At 41.5% G+C, this 21,729-nt stretch overlaps 1 protein-coding gene across 2 annotated transcripts in view; it reads left to right on the top strand.

The window, feature by feature from the left end:
* Window positions 1–7,876: 7,876 nt before the first annotated feature.
* LOC116608514 (von Willebrand factor D and EGF domain-containing protein-like) overlaps window positions 7,877–21,729 on the top strand; it is a 28,040-nt gene continuing 14,187 nt past the window's right edge. Inside the window, exons 1-7 of one of the 2 annotated variants that reach the window (XM_048721334.1) lie at window positions 7,877–8,486; window positions 9,292–9,339; window positions 10,068–10,315; window positions 19,060–19,152; window positions 19,268–19,600; window positions 20,296–20,369; window positions 20,484–20,547. In XM_048721334.1, the coding sequence (XP_048577291.1) occupies window positions 8,018–8,486; window positions 9,292–9,339; window positions 10,068–10,315; window positions 19,060–19,152; window positions 19,268–19,600; window positions 20,296–20,369; window positions 20,484–20,547 (1,329 nt within the window). In that variant the 5' untranslated portion in view covers window positions 7,877–8,017. The remainder of the gene's footprint in view (window positions 8,487–9,291; window positions 9,340–10,067; window positions 10,316–19,059; window positions 19,153–19,267; window positions 19,601–20,295; window positions 20,370–20,483; window positions 20,548–21,729) is intronic. The other variant, XM_048721335.1, reaches the window with a different exon arrangement.

Below are 21,729 nucleotides of genomic sequence, written 5' to 3'. Positions count from 1 at the left end.
TGGGAGATGGTTGATATTTTAGGAAATTAATTACTAGCTCCCTACACTTGCTAGGATTTAATCGCATGCCGCGTTGTGTTGCAAACCCACAGATTTCATTAGCGATAAAAGGAAGGTAACTAGGCGAGCATCTTGGTACAACCTCATAAATAGTGGTATCATCAACATATTTTACCCTATACGGCCAGTTATCTACTAATCTGTTTACTAAGACGGCAAATAAGAGAGGCGCGATTTTAGTGCCCTGAGGGATACCCCCATGGGGACGTACATACTCAGACAAAACCCCATTGATCATGACTCTTTGAGGTCTAGCAGTAAGAAATGCACTCACCCATTGCTTAAGATGGGCATCTACGGCCAGAAGGTCAAGCTCTTGCACCAATACATTGTGGTCTACTAAGTCATAACCTTTCGAAAAATCGGCAAAAAATATACGAATATAATTCTCGCCTCTGTCTAAAGACTCAAGTATTGTATGCAGACAATAAATTAATGCTTGAGTGGTGGATTTTCCTTTCAAAGAAAACTGCCTAGAGTCCAACTTATCAATTACTTGCTTAAATAGAGACTGTAGGGTGAATCCTTCAAGGACCTTGGCGAGCTGAGATGTTAACGTTATGGGCCTTAAGTCATCCTGTAGTTTCTTGGGTGGAGAACACTTAGGGATAGGGCGGATGATTGATTCCTTCAGCTGATCTGGTACGCATCCCTCTCTCAGCGAAGAGTTATACAGGTCGCAGACAACCGGTGACAGTTCAAACGCGAATTCCTTCCATATTCTATTTGGCACAGGATCTGGACCAGGGGATTTCTTGATTTGGATGTTATTCAAAGCTTGATAAACAAGTCTAGGAGTTATGAGAAGGTCATCAGGCACAGGGAATGGTATTGGTTCCACAGGTACCTCTAGTGGTGCAAAGTTAGCAGTCAATGAGTAGAGGAACTCATTGAACTTCCCACAAAGGGCCTCAAGGGTAGGAGTGTCACTATCAATTAACTGATGCCACCACTCATACGTGTCAGTGAGCCCTCCCAGACTTTTGACACTTCCCCACCATTTAGATACGTTTGAGTCCTTTAATGCTACAACCTTGTTCTTATAAAACTTCTCCTTAGCTGACACACACTCCCTTTGTACCCTGTTTCTCATTTCCTTATACTCTCTGGAGTCCTTTCCATGATGTGACAAGGCTTTCTGTCTCTTTGAAATAAGTGCTGTGATCTTAGGCGTAACCCAGGGTTTGTTTGTACAACACACCTTTAGTCTCTGTAAGGGTAAGTAAGAGTCAATGGCAGAGGTTAAGATTTTGTAAAGCTCATTGAGCTTATCCTCGGTACAAGTTAAGTTGGTCACACATCCCCAGTCGAAGCCAGTGATCCACCTCCCGAAAGCACACATAGCACTTTCGCGCATGTCTCTCCTCCAGATTGTCTTCTTAACTGCTCTAGGACTCATTATCTCCATGACTGGCTTAACTAAAACGGCAAAATGATCACTGTTGCCAATTTTGGATAGCTGGCACGGAGGATGGAAGAATTTAGGTTTATTAGTCAGAAACCAGTCAAGCGTGCCAGTATCTCTAGTTAGTACAGTTATTATTTGACTAAGGCCAGTCTTAAACTTGACAGACTGCTCTTTAAGACCAGTGCTCATGGGATTAAAGTCGCCAGACACAGCTATGACACCATCGGGGTGGTTCCTTAGAAAGGATCCAGTATTCTTTTCAATGTGCTCCACTAGACGGGTATTCATTTCTGCATTGGAGGATGGAGGATGATAGATAACTCAAAGCAGAATACTGGATACAGTTCTAGGCAGGTGAAAGGGTCTCACTTTAATCCATAAAGATTCTATTTCAGGGTCTTCGTAATCGGTCATCCGCGTACATGGGTAGCGAGAGTCGAGGTAAGCACACACTCCTCCATAACGTGTTTCCCTGTCCTTTCTGAAACAGATGTAGTTTGGTAGTTGTATGATCGAATCAAGAATAGAGTCATTTATTCATGTCTCAGTGAGGCAAACAAACCCTGCCTCAAATTTCTTGGTGATTGAATATAATTCATCAAGTTTAGGCACAACGGATCTAACGTTAGCCACGATCGTATTGGGGAAATCAGTGTTCTTCTGATCAGTTGATGGTTGAGCTGTGGTATTTGACACAGGGTGACCGTGTTCTCGTTTCGGTCGGCGTCTTGACCTAAAAGGCTTTCTTATACCAAGTTCTTCTAGATGGCTCCATAATTCAGGCGGCACTCGCTGTTTGGGTTGGCTTTTCCTGATTGCCTTCAGTGTAGAGCTATCGTAAACCCGATTTGGTGAGATATTATGACTCAAGAGGGCTTCCGATACAACCAGTCCAAGATGGCGGGTCGCTGGTCGTGGAATGAACGAACCAAGATGGTTGTGGGACGTCCGGAATAGAGTTAACTGCGGCCACCAATATACCAGCAGTACAATTGGCCATTTAAGGTTGAGATTGGACCACATGCTGGTCAACAAGTGGTCTAGATAAAGCATATATAAGCAATTACACGGGGCACAAAATACGAGTGGCAGCCATTTCTGACGCCGCTGACTAAATGTCCCTATGCTATTCGTGTTATGTCTTAGCTCGTATCTAAAAGTCCCTATGCTATTCGTGTTATGTCTTGGCTCGTATCTAAAAGTCCCTATGCTATTCGTGTTATGTCTTAGCTCGTATCTAAAAGTCCCTATGCTATTCGTGTTATGTCTTAGCTCGTATCTAAAAGTCCCTATGCTATTCGTGTTATGTCTTAGCTCGTATCTAAAAGTCCCTATGCTATTCGTATTATGTCTAAGCTCGTATCTAAAAGTCCCTATGCTATTCGTGTTATGTCTTAGCTCGTATCTAAAAGTCCCTATGCTATTCGTGTTATGTCTTAACTCGTATCTAAAAGTCCCTATGCTATCCGTGTTATGTCTTAGCTCGTATCTAAAAGTCCCTATGCTATTCGTGTTATGTCTTAGCTCGTATCTAAAAGTCCCTATGCTATTCGTGTTATGTCTTAGCTCGTATCTAAAAGTCCCTATGCTATTCGTGTTATGTTTTAGCTCGTATCTAAAAGTCCCTATGCTATTCGTGTTATGTCTTAGCTCGTATCTAAAAGTCCCTATGCTATCCGTGTTATGTCTAAGCTCGTATCTAAAAGTCCCTATGCTATTCGTGTTATGTCTTAGCTCGTATCTAAAAGTCCCTATGCTATCCGTGTTATGTCTTAGCTCATATCTAAAAGTCCCTATGCTATTCGTGTTATGTCTTAGCTCGTATCTAAAAGTCCCTATGCTATTCGTGTTATGTTTTAGCTCGTATCTAAAAGTCCCTATGTTATTCGTGTTATGTCTTAGCTCGTATCTAAAAGATCTTTATGATCCATTCAGCATTATAAAAGAGTGTTTTGAAGCAGATGTACAGTATAAGTACAAACCAAAAAGGCGCAAATATCTCAAATCTTCTCTTACTATTCATAACTTAAAGATGATGTGATAAGAATGTGGTCTTTAGAAACCACTTTGATTCCCTCTAATCTCTCTCAGCCGCTCACAGAAGCTGTTTTTTAGCGAGCACATCTCAAACTCAGGTCTGTACAGGACCGCAAATGATCCCCGGCGCGCGAATGATCCCCAAAACATAATATGCCCACAAATGTTCCCGTAATAATCCACGGAATAAAACACTATGGAGTGCTTACTGGCTTTACCCTATACTAGAAACATGCTTTTTTTGTAGAAAAAAAGAAACAATAATACTGTCGACAGTATCACGACAATATCGCAATAATAGGAATATGCAAGGCAGTGCATAACTCTGCATAACATGAGGGTCTGGATGGGGTTAACCGACTGGCGACAAACGGCCTAAAGATTAACCGACTACCGACAAAACATGAAAACTAGTGACTAGCGACAAAAAATATTTGCCGACTACAGTCATTATTTCCCGTCTTTTTACTCTTTACTTCCATCGTCAATCTACAAAATACGTCATTTCAGAATATGCACTGTTTTTCCTGTTGCATCAACTTTTCTGTCAATTATTAATCCATAATTAATTTATTATCAATAAGTTATCAATTACTACTCAATCCTAAATAATGTTTAATCTAGTTTATACATAAAATCTGGTACAAAAGCGAATACTAATTTAGATTTACCGACTACCGACAAAGACCGATAATTCTTCCTGACTACCGACAAATTATAAAAGATTTAACTGGCTACCGACATCCAGACCCTGGTTCCTAATCACTCTATTTTCAGTATCAGTTTCAGTTTATTGTTTTGTCACTTAATACATTTTTTTTAAATAAAGATAATTATAATAATTTACATAGTGTGACAAGGAGGACCGTAAGAAACCGCAAGGCTTATACGAGACGGACCTCCTAAATCTTAACAGAAAATACATATTTGATAGTTCGGACAGTCAGATTAATCATATAAATATTTGGTAGGAGAGCTTTCATATTTTTTTTCATACTTATATAAAAAAAACACACACACACAAACACAAATCGAGAAAGAAAAAAAATTAAGAGTTAATAAGAGAAGTCTTTAACTTATTACAAAAAGAGTTAAGCGTTTTGGCAGACTGAATATCAGAAGACAATGAATTGAAATATTTAGGTCCCTGATGTCTTAACGCAACTTATGTATATTTGTTCTAAACTTTGAAATATGGAACAAGTTAGAGCTTCTCGTGTAATAATCGTGAATTTGAGAGTTCAATTGAAATATCCTGTTAAATGTTTGGGGAAGTAACCTATTTTTAAATTGATACATTAACTTACCTATTTGAATAAAAATAAATAATTGAATTTCAATATGTTTAGATTCCTATATATCGGATCAGTGTGTGCATCATAGGATGCTCCAACAATTATACGTATTGCTCGTTTTTGGAGCATAAGAATACGATTTAAATTAGATGGATAAGTGGATCCCCAAACACTAACACAGTATTGCAAGTATGGATATAACAAAGAATAATACAACGTCAATAGTGATTGCTTTGAAAGGCAAAAACTTGCTTTATACATAATTCCTACAGCTTTTGAAACCTTACGCGCGACATTGGTAATATGTGGTAACCATGTCAAGTGTTCGTCAAGAATAACACCTAAAAATACTGTTTCTTTGACTCGCTTTATATTCTGATCACCTAAGGTGACCTTTATATCAAGGTTTTGCCTTTTTTGCCGTGGCCTAAAGATAATATAGTTTGATTTTTTTATATTTATAGATAACTTGTTTGCACAAAACCAATCTGTTAATTTGGTAAGTTCATTATTGATTGTGAGACTTAATGAGTCTAAGTTTTTATGAGAGAAAAATATACTTGTATCATCAGCAAATAAAAGTATGTCTAAGGCGGTTGAAACGCCTTTGACAGATCAATAAAAACGCCTAGAGTATATTTTTTATAATCAATAGCACTAGATAGAGTATCGTATAAATGAAGAAGTGCAAGAGCTGTTCTTTCTAAAACCATATTGGTTATTTGATAGAATATCATATTTAATCAGGAAATTATATAACCGTTTATATACAACTTTCTCGAAAAATTTCGAAAAAACTGGTAAGACGGACACAGGTCTATAGTTTGCATAAAAAGCCTGATCACCAGTCTTAAACAGTGGTAAAACGCGTGCCACTTTTAACTTCTTTGGGACTATACCAGACCGAGTAGATAAATTGATAATATCAGCTATTGGTTTGGAAATGATATCAATATTTGGCTTTATAATATCCATGTGAATATTATCAAACCCAGCAGCTGTGCCAGGACGAAGGCTTGAGCAGATCTCAATGATTTCTTGGTGATCAGTATCAGAAAAAAAATATTGAATTAAGAATATCATTGTTCAGAAAACTAGAGAAACATTTATCAGAAGATGGTACTTTCTCCGCTAAAGAGGGACCAAGATTTGTGAAACAATCACAAAAACCATTTGCAATCTCCATCGGATCGCTGACTTCACGGCCGGCAACCTTAAATGTAGAAGGCAAACGTGAATTACTTTGACGACGATTAATAACTTCATTAAGAATTCTCCACGTTTTTTTAACGCCGGATTTGTATTCGGATAGTTTTTTGTCATAATAATCACGCTTTGCTATTTTAAGTATGTGATTAAGCTTATTTCTAAACTTCTTATATTGATGTTCGTGACGTAATGTTGGAGAGCATAAGAATTGTCTATATAAGTAATTTTTTTTTCTTGATTGACCTCAGGAGACCTTTAGTTAACCAAGTCTTCCTTGTAATGCTTTTCTTTGTTATTACTTTTTTTAATGGAAAACAATTGTTATAAATCCTCGTAAACGTATTTAAGAAATTGCTATAAGCACTACAAGGATCATCATCAGGGATATGATCCCAACTGTGCATTTCTAGTTCAGATCTAAATTTCGCCTTGCTGGTGGCGGATTTTTCTCTATAAAATGTCCAATGTTTGTGATCAACAACATTAATATTTTCTGAAAGTAAAGTAAAAACTGGTAAGTGATCAGATACATCCGAAAACAATACCCCGCTTTTACTGAAACTATCGTGGTCGTTAATGAAGATATTGTCAAGAAGTGTAGCGGTATGAGAAGTTATTCTTGTTGGGCGCGTTATCAAAGGAAAAAACATTTTAGAATACATTATGTCCAAAAATTCAGCAGTTAAACGATGGGTATCATGCTTCATTAGGTCCAAATTCCAATCGGCCATTAATATACACAACTTGTTATTTTTAGAGATGGCTAAAAGAATTTGATCTAGCTCATCACAAAATTCTTGTACGTCTTTTTCTGGCGGTCTATAGACAACGCCAACAATAATGTTTCTTTCCTTTTGACGAGTTATTTCAACAAATAAGAATTCCGCGCAGGTATCAGAAAAGCATATTTCCGGGCGGCATTTAAATTCGAATTCCTGTTTTAGATACAAGCCAACACCTCCCCCAGTTCTGCCTTTGCGTGGTTCATGAACATAATTGTAGCCTGGAATGTCACAAGAATGACAAACATTTTTTAGCCAAGTCTCACTAATTCCTATCATTGAGAAAATTAAATTCAGTGTTGGCAGTAAATTGGTTACCTTATCAAAATTACCGGACAAACTTTGGGTATTCAAATGTAAAATAGACAACCCCTTTTCCGTCTTACTATTCACTAATTCGTTAAATTGATCCTCGATGTAGTAGTCACATGAAAACGACGAATAGAAATTTGCATCGGGATCGTTATTAACGCATAAGCTAAGTTGCTTGTTTGTTTCAGAAAGTAAGGGGTTGAATTTAAGGTTTTCTAATCGATCATGATCGAATCTAATTACGCCATTTTGCTGTTCAAAAAGCGCTGATTGAAAATCTTCATCCGATAAATGACAAAAAGGCAAAACGTTAGCTAAAGGAATATTCAGATTACTTATAACACTATCCGCTGCCGGCTGCCTGGATGTTACCTTCGGCCGCATCCTGTTTCTGATCTCTAATTCCATTCGGGATGGTACAAAAACACGAAGAGTATATTTCTATCTCTAGAAGTATCTTTATTGTGATTGCTGTGAAGGAGGATTCATCTATTTATATGTGTGCTTCACGCCATATAGCAAAGTTTTTATTCGTTAATAGTTTGGAAATATTTTCCCACATATTGGTTTTTAGCAGAAACTGGTAAATCAAGGTTTAAGGGACATGCCCGCGGCCTGTGCGGTCTTGGTTTAAGATACATGCCCGCGGTCTGTGCGGTCTAGGTTTAAGATACATGCCCGCGGCCTGTGCGGTCTTGGTTTAAGGGACATGCCCGCGGCCGATGCGGTCTTGGTTTAGGGGACATGCCCGCGGCCGATGCGGTCTTGGTTTAGGGGACACGCCCGCGGCCTGTGCGGTCTTGCTTTGCGCTTCCACAGTGGCCCGGATTTTGAGCATGCGCCCAAGTGATTTTGAAATCGCCACCCTCAACTTTACTTTTCTTTCTTTCCCTCTGCGCTAAAGCTAATTGACAATGGGAAGATTTGCAGCTTGTATCCTTGTTCTTTACGCCTTTACTGGCTTCACGGGAACGTCCGACGGGAGAAGCTGCCCAAGGCCCGCCGGCCCCTGCTCAGCAGCGAACTACATCCCGATTAAAGACCCGCATAGAAGCACAAAATACAGATACAAAAGACCGCAGCCCGCCTTGTGCGACTACCTCCTTCAGCTCGGATGGTATCGGTTCACTAGCAGTGTCGGCGGCGAGATCCCGACCACTAAACCCGAGCCGAACATGTGTGGAACCTTCGCGCCGATATGGATGAGGGGGACCCACCCAGACACGATTGGGGTAACCAAGGAAACTACCGCGTGCGTTAACGTCAATAACAGGAACAACGGCTGCTTCCGTTCTATTGACATGTGCGTGGAGATGTGCAGCGGAGGCTACTATGTCTACTATCTTCGACCTCCTTATGGGTGCTCAATGGCGTACTGCGCAGGTAGGTTTTCGGGACACCAGTTATTGGAGCTGGTCACGCGAAAAAAGCGTTGCGTGACCATGAATGGCTGTGCTTGTTGCGTGACCATGAATGGCTGTTCTCGTTGCGTGACCATGAATGGCTGCGCCCGTTGCGTGACTATGAATGGCTGTGCTCGTTGCGTGACCATTTATGGCTGTGCTCGCTGCGTGACCATGAATGGCTGTGCTCGTTGTGTGACCATGAATGGCTGCCCTCGTTGCGTGACTATGAATGGCTGTACTTGTTGCGTGACCATAAATGGCTGTGCTCCTTGCGTAATGATAAATGGCTAAGCTCGTTGCGTGACTATGAATGGCTGTGCTCCTTGCGTAATGATGAATGGCTAAACTCGTTGCGTAACCATGAATTGTTGTGCCCGTTGTGTAACCATGAATGGCTGTCCTCGTTGCGTGACTATGAATGGCTGTGCTCGTTGCGTGACCATGAATGGCTGTGCCTGTTCTGTGACCTTGAACGGCTGTGCTCCTTCCGTAATGATAAATGGCTAAGCTCGTTGAGTGACCATGAATGTCTGTGCTCGTTGCGTGACTATAAATGGCTGTGCTTGTGCGTGATCATAAATGGCTGTGCTCGTTGCGTGACCATTTATGGCTTTGCTTAGTGCGTGACCATGAATGGCTGCGCTGCTTGCGTGATTCTGTCTGTGAATACCAGTGGTGTATTATGTAACACTGTACACAGCTCTACAAAGTAGTAGAAAAGCAAACGTTTGAGAAATGTTTGGTAGGCATTTTTGGTTTTTAAACTGTATCCTTTTTTCAAGGCGATGGAATACCCTGCGACGAAGGCTTCAGTGGACCAAATTGCACGGGTATCCCATATCTTCAATCCAGACATATCAGAGCTGTGACAGACTGTGACTGTTATCGGGGGTAGGGGGGGGGGGGGGGCGATACAAAAACATGTGGATATTATTTGGGGGGGGGGGGGGAGGACACAACCTCGCCCCGACTGGTCTTAACCTTGTATATATATTTTTTTAAATTTGGGTAGAAACAAAAAGCCCAAGCTGTCGTGTTCTTACCAGAACAATGAATACAATACACCGAGAGTCGAATTTCAGTTTTTAAATTTGGGAAGATAGTTTTCCCTTTATATGTGTACTACACATCTTATTGAAGTACTGGTATATTACAATAAAACCCCACTTAATCGAGGCGGTTAATTTTTCGTTAGCTCGATTTCTCCTGGATTATCTTAATTAATAATCCAAATTCCAAACCGAAATAATTCTCCGCTCACATTATTTTGATCGTTTCCACAAACCCCATTTCCTCTACATTTCCTTTCTATATCTTTTCTTCCCAAAACAAGCAATTATGATTTTTTTTTTATTCCGGTTGCCAGTCTTTTTTTTAGATGGTTTCCTAGACCCATATAAGGGTACCGATAACTTGTTCGTGATTTCAATTAAAAAAATTAAACAGCAAATATATTTCCATGTGAGCTCCTTTACCTAGAGCCTCGGCTAATAACTCGAACTGATTTCTCTTTCTCTCAGAGTAACGGAGTTCTATTGTATTTGTACTATTATCACAGCTGAAGTGAAAGCCGTTTTCCCGAGTTCTCTGGTCCCCAAGCCAAAGGTGGAGCCCTTGACTACCGGCGACAGGGACCTATTCATGGTGTGCAACTTCACCTTTCCTCTGTGGAGTAACGTCTCCTTCAACATCGAGTGGTACGATGGTCCAACACTGAGTAGTAATATGACGTCTTGCAGGAACAAAGGAGAAAATTGTGTTTATGACCCCCTGCAAAGTCGGATCAGGCCTAAACTAGGGAGCACGGTAAGTAGTGCCTCCATAGCCATTGACGTGTGGAAAATTGGAAGATCAGAGGGAAGGAATGGCGGGGCTTTGGAAGATCAGAGGGAAGGAATGGCTGGGCTTTGGAAGATCAGAGGGAAGGAATGGCTGGGCTTTGGAAGATCAGAGGGAAGGAATGGCGGGGCTTTGGAAGATCAGAGGGAAGGAATGGCGGGGCTTTGGAAGATCAGAGGGAAGGAATGGCAGGGCTTTGTAAGTAGTGCAACCATAGCCATTGACGTGTAAAAAATTGGAAGATTAGAATGAAGGAATGACGGGGCTTTGAAAGAATAGGGTAGGCTGGTGGGTTAAGGTCAGGGAGAGGGAAATGAATTGCAACGCTGGGGAAGGAGAGGCAAAGGCAGAGCCAGGCTGGGGGAGGGGGTGAAATGTGAGGCTTGGTGAGGGGGAGAGCCGGGGTGTAGTGTGTGGCTTGGTGAGGGGGAGGGGGTGAAGTGTGAGGCTTGATGAGGGGAGGGGGTGAAGTGTGAGGGTTGGTGAGGGGGAGTAGGTGAAGTGTGAGGTTTGGTGAGGGGGAGGGGGTGAAGTGTGAGGCTTGGTGAGGGGGAGGGGGTGAAGTGTGAGGCTTGGTGAGGGAAAGGAGGTGAAGTGTAAGGCTTGGTGAGGGGGAGGGGGTGAAGTGTAAGGCTTGGTAAGGGGGAGGGGGTGAAGTGTGATGCTTGCTGAAGTGTGCTTGCTAATTTTAAAGACTTCTTAGCGGCAGTCTCTAAAATGAGATTGAACTGATTCACTATGTTGTTGACGCCTGTGTTATTACAAGCAAAATTTGTCTCGTTGAAAATGTACACTAAGTTCTGGACCTCAAGTGACGATAAAGCATCTGTAAATTTCTCTTTCGAATCGGATCTCCAGGCAAATTGAATAGGAAGTTTAAAAAGATTTGTCGCGGCTTTACGGTCATCGACATAGGGAGAGGGTATATTTAATCTGCCAATTAGCAGAGAGTGATCCGATAACGGAGAAGGACGTGATACAATAAAACTTTCAAAAGAGGAAAGGAAATCATGATCAGTTATCATATAATCTATAGTACTAAAACCTAGGCGCCCATTAAATGTTATCTTTCCTAAAGAATCGCCTTTAGTTCTTCCATTTAAAATTCGCAAATCAAGTGCCTTACATAGCTCTATTAGAGATTTCCCATTGCTGTTAATTTGGCCATCAAGGTTTTTACGTTTTAGACTATCGGCCGGTGTGGGATAGAAATGGTCAACGGTATGTCTCGAGTCAGTATTCTCAGGATAATCGCGTAAATTACCAGTTCGAGCATTCATATCTCCTAAAAGGAGGATTTTTCCATGTCCCTTGAAGAGAGCTATATCGCTTTCTAGGTTTGAGAAAACTTCGTCATCAAAATATGGTGAATTGGATGGAGGAATGTAACAGGCACATATAAATATATCTTCATCTAGGGATAACAGTCGCTTATCTAGTTTACACCAGATATTGTCCTTCTCTTGTTTAACTACAGACACGCTCCGCGAAAATGAAGAGGCTGCTGCAACTAAAATACCACCCGAGGATCTCCCGGCTTTCTTTGTGTTAATTTTTTTTCGGCGAGTTGACTACAATCGTATCGAAACCGGGTATATCGAGAGCTTCATGACCCCATATTTCTGAAATCACTAATTAATCGCAATTTTTAAAGTTACACAAAAAGTCAGGGTGATTTAGCTTATTATCAAAAACAGAACTTGTTGAGAGTCCGTTGATATTCCAACGGCTCAAATTCATCGCGCGACGACGAGATGAAGGAAGAGCGGATCTTCCTACACACATAAAGATTCTTTAAAAAAAAACAAAAGAAGAGTGGGTAGAAACTTGGAAAAATTACAGGGAAAGAACGCACATTACCTCTTACTAAGTTGATTACAACTCACGGATCATTTCATAAAGTTTGAATAGCTTCATGATAGTATTATCATCCATCAAACTTTTCCTCCTGTCTACGACATCAGCATAGGACGGTGATTGAGGCGGGTGCATGGTAGGCATGGGACCTGGGAAGGGCTGTTTCGGTGGAGCGTTCTCGACTGGGAAGTTACGAGGTGGAGCCCTGTGTTGTGGTCTGTCATCATGTTGAGGGGCTTCGGCAGTCGCGGCCAAAGATTCTGCGGCATCTCTGATTTTCGGTTTGTGTTGTTTCGTAATGGGGGATTTAGGGCTAGCTGCACGATTAAAAATTGCATCTTTAAAATTGGCGACAAGAACTCCAACACGACGCCGTAGAATATGCTTGTTGTCGTAGAGCATATCAGCACTTATGTTCTCGTTGTCGATAAAATAAACAGTAGGTGGCACATGGAAAGCTCGTAGTTGAGTGTTAAATAGTTTGCGTTTTTCATCAAGGCGGTCAGCTCGTGCGAGCAATGTAGATATCAGGATACGTGATTGCGGGTACTTTTGTGCTGAGGTGTCAATTAATAATTTGGCGGCATCTACACAGTCGTCGATAGCTGTGTGCTCAAGATCATTAGTACCGGTGTGGATGAGAACATGTGAGGGGGTACCGAAATCAGCTGAGATTAGAACTTCTTGAGCGCTTTCGAAAGTGGGACAGAAAAGATAGTCGACATTTTTATCTCTACACATTTTCTGTCTGTCGATGTATTTTGAATCCGAATCTGCCAAGAAAACAACATGGTTTCTCTTCCCAGCATGGTTTCTCTCATATCTTGTACGGGGTCTGTCTTGGGAGCTGTCCCGTGTGGAATTATCTGAAGGATGTTGTGCTGATGTAGGGCTAGATTGTCCAGATTGGAGTGGTGTGAATCTGTTCGTAGTAGGGATCTCGAATACAGCGTCTTGATTGGTCTCTAGGGTGTTTTGATTTACGGTTTCATGTATCGCTTGGTTTAGCTCAGGTTACCATCGCATTGTTGCCCCTGGTCTTTGGGGTCTTTTTTTTTTTGCGCTTGAGTTTTGCATGGGTTCGGGTTTCCGTAGACATTAGAATTCTGATTTCAGTTTAATAGCGGAGCCAAGCGCGGCCGCAGGCCGCGCGCGTAGCCCCATAGGCGTGGAAATATGGTATAGGTATGCGACTTGGTTTATGTGGTCATCGCGCGGGTACCCTGTGGTGTCACTCGCCAGCCAGCCAGCCAGCCAGCCAGCCAGCCGCGCGACTCCCAGGCCCCACTCGGCCCCGAAATGGCGACTAAATACAAGCACGGAGCACGGGAAAAAGTTCTTGTCGATTATGCGATGATTATTTATTTTGCCTCAAATTTTGTGACTTAAGGATAAAGTCAACTAGAGGAGATCTACTAACATTCATTCACGCCAAGATTTATCTGGTTTTAGCTAGTAAATTTAAGCAAGTAACAGTTCACATTAAAAAGCGAACAGAACCACAAGAAAGCGACCAAAAAAACAAAAAAAAAAAACAATGCAAGGTGAGTTTCGGACGACGATTTGTATTGTCTATTGAGGATATGACAATTATTAGGCTTTTTGTTGTCCTTTTTGTATGCTTTGAGAATGCGAGTACTTAACTTAGTAATCAAATTATTTAAGCATAACAGGTTTTGTTTTGACATTCTTCGTTTTATCTATATTCTTGATTGTGTTGAATAAAATACAATACAACAAAAAACTGGAATTTGCCTTTAATAAGACTTCTTTAGGGCAGATTGATTGTGTTGAGATATTTCATAAAGGCTAACCAATATCGTGTTGCATTTCTCAAATACTGCTAAAGAAGACCGTTCTTGTCTTTATATCCTGTGTTCTTAGTCCTAAGAAGATACATATCCTTAGAAGACACAGCAGTTTTTTCAACTAACAAGAGAAATTTTCCTTACCGAGGATAAAAAAAACTATTTTCAATATGTATTGTTGTTATTGTCTGCATCTTGCATCTCATGTGTTTATTTTTTTCAAATAGTTGTGGAAAATTAGTTAGATTATAAATGGCTTGATAAAAAGATTGTTTTGAAAGAAATAATAAATAATTGTTTTCACTCTTTTATGAACCAGAAACTACCTGAGGGCCAAGATGAATGCTAAAGACTGGAAGACATGAGAATTAAAAATCATGTCTTGAAGAGAACAGTAGGATGTTCTTATTCACTAGTCATTTGATACCCCCACACCCATGGTCCAAGGGAAGGGTGGGGGATTAAACTTTAATAAAAGCCTGTTTCCAAGTTAAGAGTAAAAAACAGTCAATACCACCACCCCTTTTGACATATTCTGGTTAAAAAGTGGTCTAAAACCCCACATTAACCCCTTAGTTCCCCAGGACCATAAGGGAGGGGGCTCAAATGACTAGTTCATTACTATGTGATTCAACAGTACACACTCATAGGTTTTTTTAGAACAAGATACTTATATAATATAAAACTAAAAACAAACTTTTGCTTTTTAAATAATAAATCTGTAAAGAAAACAGTTTTCTATCAACCTAAAGATAATGGGAAAGGGGATATTTTAGAAAAGTACTGAATATAATTATCACATTATTGTTATTATATTTTCTTTTCAAACATTTAAGGAAGAGTCATATTTCTTCCTTTTTCTTCTACCTGTTGACTATTTTTATGCAATTGATGCTCTTTGCTATTTCCCCTCTACACCAAATATAAATTAATGAACAGATTTGATTTTTAAATTAGAAATTTTCATTTATTACTTTCACTTATATTTTCTTTTTAGGATTTTCTTTCCAAGTCTCTTGCTCATTACATTTATTTTAGATGTTTAGATTTATTTCATTGGAATAGTTAGATCCAGGGTTTCTCAAAACACCAAAATATAATGCATTACTGGATATATATTTGTAGATATTAATTCCCATGGTGATGGAAAATCACCACTTAAAATGGTACATTAAATCTTCAGCATTGCATCTTATCTAAAATTGTGTCTGACACTATATTCCATCTTTGAGATCCTGTTTCATCCATTGTTCTTCGCAAGAACAAAGCTTGTCAGAATGTAGCTTTACAAATGTACATTAATAGAACTTTTATTAAGGGGAAGAGTTTTTAGGGCAAGATACATAAACTTTATAACACTAGCAACAACCTTGTTCTTTTTCAATAATAGAATTCTGTTCACATAGCTTGGATAGCAAAGACATGGCCTCTTTAGAGGCCTGTGGTGGTAAAAGGGTTAAGATAATGGGAAAGGGTAAACGTCAAGAAATGCCCAATCAAATTATTTTCATTACTGTTATATTTTTTCCACCAAACCTTTCAAGTTGAGTCAATTCACTTTATATCTCCTCTCATGTCGATTATTTTTAGTCAATTGATATTCTTTGATTCCTCTCTACCCCAAACAAAGATCAATGAAAGGGTTTGGTTTGAAATTAGAAGTTAGCATTTTCAATCTGTTTTTTTCTTCATTGCATTCATTTGGGAGTAGGCCACCAACAACAAGGCCACTATATGATAAAGTGGGGTGCACCAATATGTAATGCATGAAAGGAGATATATTTTTGGATTTTAATTTGCAGACATTTTTCTGAATATTCGGTCCAATGAAGGAGAGAATCGCCACTAAATCAATACATAAAAATTACAGTATGGCATCTAAACAGTCTAAATATATTATTTCAAATCTTTGGAATGCTGTTACATCCATGACCTATTCTGCACAAGGGCAAAGCTTGTCGAGTATTGTTTTCATTTTAAAAAAATATTTATAATGGAACTTCTATGATAGGACATAAGAATTTACCATTAGACTCTTGACAACTTTGACAGCCATATTCACACCAGAAATTGTGTTTGTTAACTTTGATGTACTGCATTTAAATTATTGAATAAGGCCTGGATCCATTTGGTTGGTACAATAAATAAATCTCAGTAAAGAGCAGAATCCTAGATCCCACAAAAATACCTCAATCAGTCAACACAGAAGGTGTTCAATGCTGGCTCCGCTTTTAGGCAGTGCCTAAATCTATATATTAATTTCCGTATCATAGCGGCTGTTCTTAATCTCAAGGTCAATGACCCGTGTAGAAAGGAGCTTGATATCTGCTGTGAAGATGTTTGATTGCTGGACTAGCTTATCTTCTAAGTGACTTATTTTGTTCTTGTAAAATTCATTATTCAGTGATGATTCGACTAGTTGTTGCTTCAGTTGAGTGAGATCAACTTCTAGGTTGGCGACGATAAATTTCAGTTCTGAAATTCAAGCCGAGCTCCGGGCAGAGAGTCCGGAAGAAGAATCTAGGGAGTTCCGCCGTTTCCGGTTTGTCGAGCTTTTTGGTGTTTCTAGATTAGTTTCAACTTTGATAGAAAAATCTTCGTTTAGAGGCTGTACTTCTGGGTTTTCTAAAGCATTTGGTACGGGCATCTCGTTTGTGGTTTGTTTTCGGCTTTCTTGTTTTCCGGCCTTGGTGCCGTTAAAGATTTCAGTGAGGAGTGACAGGGTCATTTCCGTTACCAATTCCGTGGACGTGTAATCGTCGTTTGAGCGTATCGCGTTGTCAGCTGCTTCTTTTAATCTTGGGAATGCCAGTTTAGCCCATATATCGAAGCCGATTCCCTGGCACAGAATGACCCCAGTTGTTAAGTAGATGTGGATTGTGAGGAGAAGAGTTCCGCATTAGAGACCTCATCGTCCTCCACGTGTCGGGGTTTGTGTAGGCGAGATATCTTGATCTCGATACTCTCAGTTTGAGAGCCTGCCTTACTTGGATGGTCGATCCATTTGGCCTCGAAGGTTGCAGTATCTTGTAGGGCTGTGAAGTAGTATTTCTGGAATATCTTGATCCAGAAGTGAATATTCTGTTCGGAAGTCTTAAAGGCTACTCAGCGTGCACCGGGCTTGTAAATATCTAGGTCGATATCTTCAAATTTCAGGCGCTTTTGTTTAGAAGTCTTCTCCTGGAAGGGCTTGATCGGGTACTTTTCCTGTAATTCGTCCATTGTTCCTCCCACGAACCCCACAGGACCGTCAAAAAGGAGAAAAATTAGGCGAGAAACGCGAGCTTACACATCACGCTGTTACTCACTAGTGACAATCCAAGAAGTGTAAGGCTTGGTGAAGGGGAGGAGGTGAAGTGTGAGGCTTGGTGAGGGGGGAGGGGGTGAAGTGTAAGGCTTGGTGAAGTGGAGGGGGTGAAGTGTGAGGCTTGGTGAGGGGGAGGGGGTGAAGTGTAAGGCTTGGTGAAGGGGAGGGGGTGAAGTGTGAGGCTTGGTGAGGAGGAGGGGGTGAATTGTAAGGCTTGGTGAAGGGGAGGGGGTTAAGTGTGAGGCTTGGTGAGGGGGAGGGGGTGAAGTGTGAGGCTTGGTGAGGGGGAGGGGGTGAAGAGTGAGGCTTGGTGAGGGGGAGTGGGTGAAGTGTGAGGCTTGCTGAGGGGGAGGGGGTGAAGTGTAAGGCTTGGTGAGGGGGAGGGGGTGAAGTGTGAGCCTTACAGGGGGGAGTTGGAGGCAGGGGCAGGCTAGGGGTGTTGGTGGTGGAGAGGGGGCATAAAGGTGGGATGTAGAGGGAAGGGAAGGGGAGATGGAATGTAGAGGGAAGGGAAGGTGGAATGTAGAGGGAGGGGGAGGGGAGGTGGTATGTAGAGGGAAGGGGAGGGGAGGTGGAATGTAGAGGGAAGGGAAGGGGAGGTGGAATGTAGAGGGAAGGGAAGGTGGAATGTAAAGGGAAGGGGAGGGGAGATGGAATGTAGAGGGAAGGGGAGGGGGGTGGAATGTAGAGGGAGGGGGTGGGAAAGTGGAATGTAGAGGGAAGGGGAGGGAAGGTGGAATGTAGAGGGAAGGGGAGGGGAAGTGGAATGTCGAGGGAGGGGGAGGGGAGGTGGAATGTAGAGGTAAGGGAAGGGGAGGGGGAATGTAAAGGGAAGGGGAGGGGAGATGGAATGTAGAGGGAAGGGGAGGGGAGGGGGAATGTAAAGGGAAGGGGAGGGGAGGTTGAATGTAGAGGGAAGGGGAGGTGGAATGTAGAGGGAAGGGGAGGGGAGATGGAATGTAGAGGGAAGGGGAGGGGAGGGGGAATGTAAAGGGAAGGGGAGGGGAGGTGGAATGTAGAGGGAAGGGAAGGTGGAATGTAGAGGGAAGGGGAGGGGAAGTGGAATGTCGAGGGAGGGGGAGGGGAAGTGGAATGTAGAGGTAAGGGAAGGGGAGGGGGAATGTAAAGGGAAGGGGAGGGGAGATGGAATGTAGAGGGAAGAGGAGGGGAGGGGGAATGTAAAGGGAAGGGGAGGGGAGATGGAATGTAGAGGGAAGGGGAGGGGGGTGGAATGTAGAGGGAGGGGGAGGGAAAGTGGAATGTAGAGGGAAGGGGAAGGGAGGTGGAATGTAGAGGGAGGGGGAGAAGGAGTGGAATGTAGAGGGAAGAGGAGGGTAGGTGGAATGTAGAGGGAGGGGGAGGGGAGGTGGAATGTAGAGGGAAGGGAAGGGGAGGTGGAATGTAGAGGGAAGGGAAGGGGAGGTGGAATGTAGAGGGAAGGGAAGGAAAGGGGAGGTGGAATGTAGAGGGAAGGTCTAATATAGAGGGGAGTGAAGGGGAGTTGGAATGTAGAGGGAAGCGGAGGGGAGGTGGAATGTAGAGGGAAGGGGAGGGGAGGTGGAATGTAAAGGGAAGGGGAGGGGAGGTGGAATGTAGAGGGAAGGGGGTGAGAGGTGGAATGTAGAGGGAGGGGGAGGGGAGGTGGAATGTAGGGGGAGGGGAGGGGAGGTGGAATGTAGAGGAAAGGGGAGGGCCTTTGGACGCGCCATACTGATTATAGATCTGTTTTGGAATCTTAGACTTCCTGTCGGCTAAGGATGAAGTATAACACGCATTTGGGTAACAAATGGACCAGACAGAAGTACAGTGATCCCTATTATATTGGGATAGAGGTAATAGGTTTTACGAAAATCCTTGTCTTGACAAGGAGAGAGCACTCCGCCTTCAAGAATATTTGATTATCTGATTTTTTATCTGAAATTTTAGTAATCCATGCCCATCTTGCAGGTTCATCCAAGACACATTTTGACGAAAGAGTGCGACAAGCCATTTGACATCACCCTCAGGACCACAGTACCGATACACATCTTGCCCCACCCTCTCCTCCCAATCAAGATATTCGCTACGCTGCTCACAACTAACAATGTGGGCATTTTTGATAACTGCCAAGTCGCGTTCTCACACGGTGATGACGTAGGGACCACTTACAATGTCCGAGTACGAAGTGTCTGTGATACGCTGATAGACGGGCAGTCCCGTGTGGTGCATATTTTATTCAAAGGTCCTTCTGACTCACTTCCTAGTTTGATTTGGGATGACTATATCTTGCCGCGTGTACGGGTAAGTCTACCTTGGCTGGGCGTTTTTATCTAGTGTTTTTATGGTCGAGCGTGTTTAGCGTTTTAAAAGTTGGTTCTAATGGTTGGGCTTTATTTTGGTCTAGCGATTTTATCTTTGGGCGTTTTGAAGCTGGGCGTTTTTATCGTTAGGCGTTTTATTGGCTAGATTCTATTTTGGTCTAGTGTATTTAAGGTCTAGCGTTTTTAGCGTTTTAAAGGTTAGGTGTTTTAATGGCTGGGCTTTTTAAGACGTTTTTATTTTTGGACGCTTTGTTGGGCGTTTTAAGTTTTGAGCTATTACGTTGTCATTGTCAGAAAACAATGAAATGATTTTTGTTAAGTTAAGAAGAGGCAACTTGCAAACCCAAGACCAGCAGCTACTCCCCCATCCTGCATTCTTCCTGAGCATTGGCACGGTGAACATTGATAAAAAATAAATGATCACACACACCGTGGTCACCAGTATTTTGGAAGAGTTTGATCGCGGAGGATCGATATATTTACCGAGATGCAGACGACATGAAATAATCTAAGCCTCTACGTGCGAATGTATCACGTTTTACTAGAAACTAAGTTTTGTGGTTTCTGTTATTGTTGTTGTTGTTGTTTTCGCCGTTATATTATTGTTGTTGTTGTTTAAAAAGCAGGCATTACTGTGTGCATATTTTTATACACTTTTTTTGCTTGCTTTGGTAGGTCACAGTAAAACAGACAGAGAATCGTGAATGTCGAACTTATAACGACCCTCACTTTAGTACATTTGACGGAAAGTAAGAAGAAAATCCAGGCTATATGCAAGCCTACCAGTTTTGCCTTGCGCGCCTCGATGTATATCGTGTTTGAGAAAGTAATCGCCTTTGAAACCCATATCAACTGCTTTTTAGGTATCACCCTTTTTTACCCCACGGTGACTACGTGTTGTTCCAAGATAATGACCACCACACCGAGGTATGTACAACTACTCTTTCTTATCATATCATTGATACTGACCACCACACCGAGGTATGTACAACTACTCTTTCTTATCATATCATTGATACTGACCACCACACCGAGGTATGTACAACTACTCTTTCTTATCATATCATTGATAATGACCACCACTCCGAGGTATGTACAACTACTCTTTCTTATCATATCATTGATAATGACCACCACACCGAGGTATGTACAACTACTCTTTCTTATCATATCATTGATACTGACCACCACACCGAGGTATGTACAACTACTCTTTGTTATCATATCATTGATAATGACCACCACACCGAGGTATGTACAACTACTCTTTCTTATCATATCATTGATACTGACCACCACACCGAGGTATGTACAACTACTCTTTCTTATCATATCATTGATACTGACCACCACACCGAGGTATGTACAACTACTCTTTCTTATCATATCATTGATACTGATCACCACTCCGAGGTATGTACAACTACTCTTTCTTATCATATCATTGATAATGACCACCACACCAAGGTATGTACAACTACTCTTTCTTGTCATATCATTAATACTGACCACCACACCGAGGTATGTACAACTACTCCTTCTTATCATATCATTGATACTGATCACCACACCGAGGTATGTACAACTACTCTTTCTTGTCATATCATTGATACTGACCACCACACCGAGGTATGTACAACTACTCTTTCTTGTCATATCATTGATAATGACCACCACACCGAGGTATGTACAACTACTCTTTCTTATCATATCATTGATACTGACCACCACTCCGAGGTATGTACAACTACTCTTTCTTATCATATCATTGATACTGACCACCACACCGAGGTATGTACAACTACTCCTTCTTATCATATCATTGATACTGACCACCACTCCGAGGTATGTACAACTACTCTTTCTTATCATATCATTGATACTGATCACCACACCGAGGTATGTACAACTACTCTTTCTTATCATATCATTGATACTGATCACCACACCGAGGTATGTACAACTACTCTTTCTTATCATATCATTGATAATGAGCACCACACCGAGGTATGTACAACTACTCTTTCTTATCATATCATTGATACTGACCACCACACCGAGGTATGTACAACTACTCTTTCTTATCATATCATTGATACTGACCACCAC

This window comes from Nematostella vectensis, chromosome 14 (genome assembly GCF_932526225.1).
Source record: "Nematostella vectensis chromosome 14, jaNemVect1.1, whole genome shotgun sequence".
NCBI classification, from domain to species: domain Eukaryota; kingdom Metazoa; phylum Cnidaria; class Anthozoa; order Actiniaria; family Edwardsiidae; genus Nematostella; species Nematostella vectensis.
Note: the sequence above shows the minus strand (reverse complement) of the source record. Positions and strands in the feature narration are given on the sequence as shown.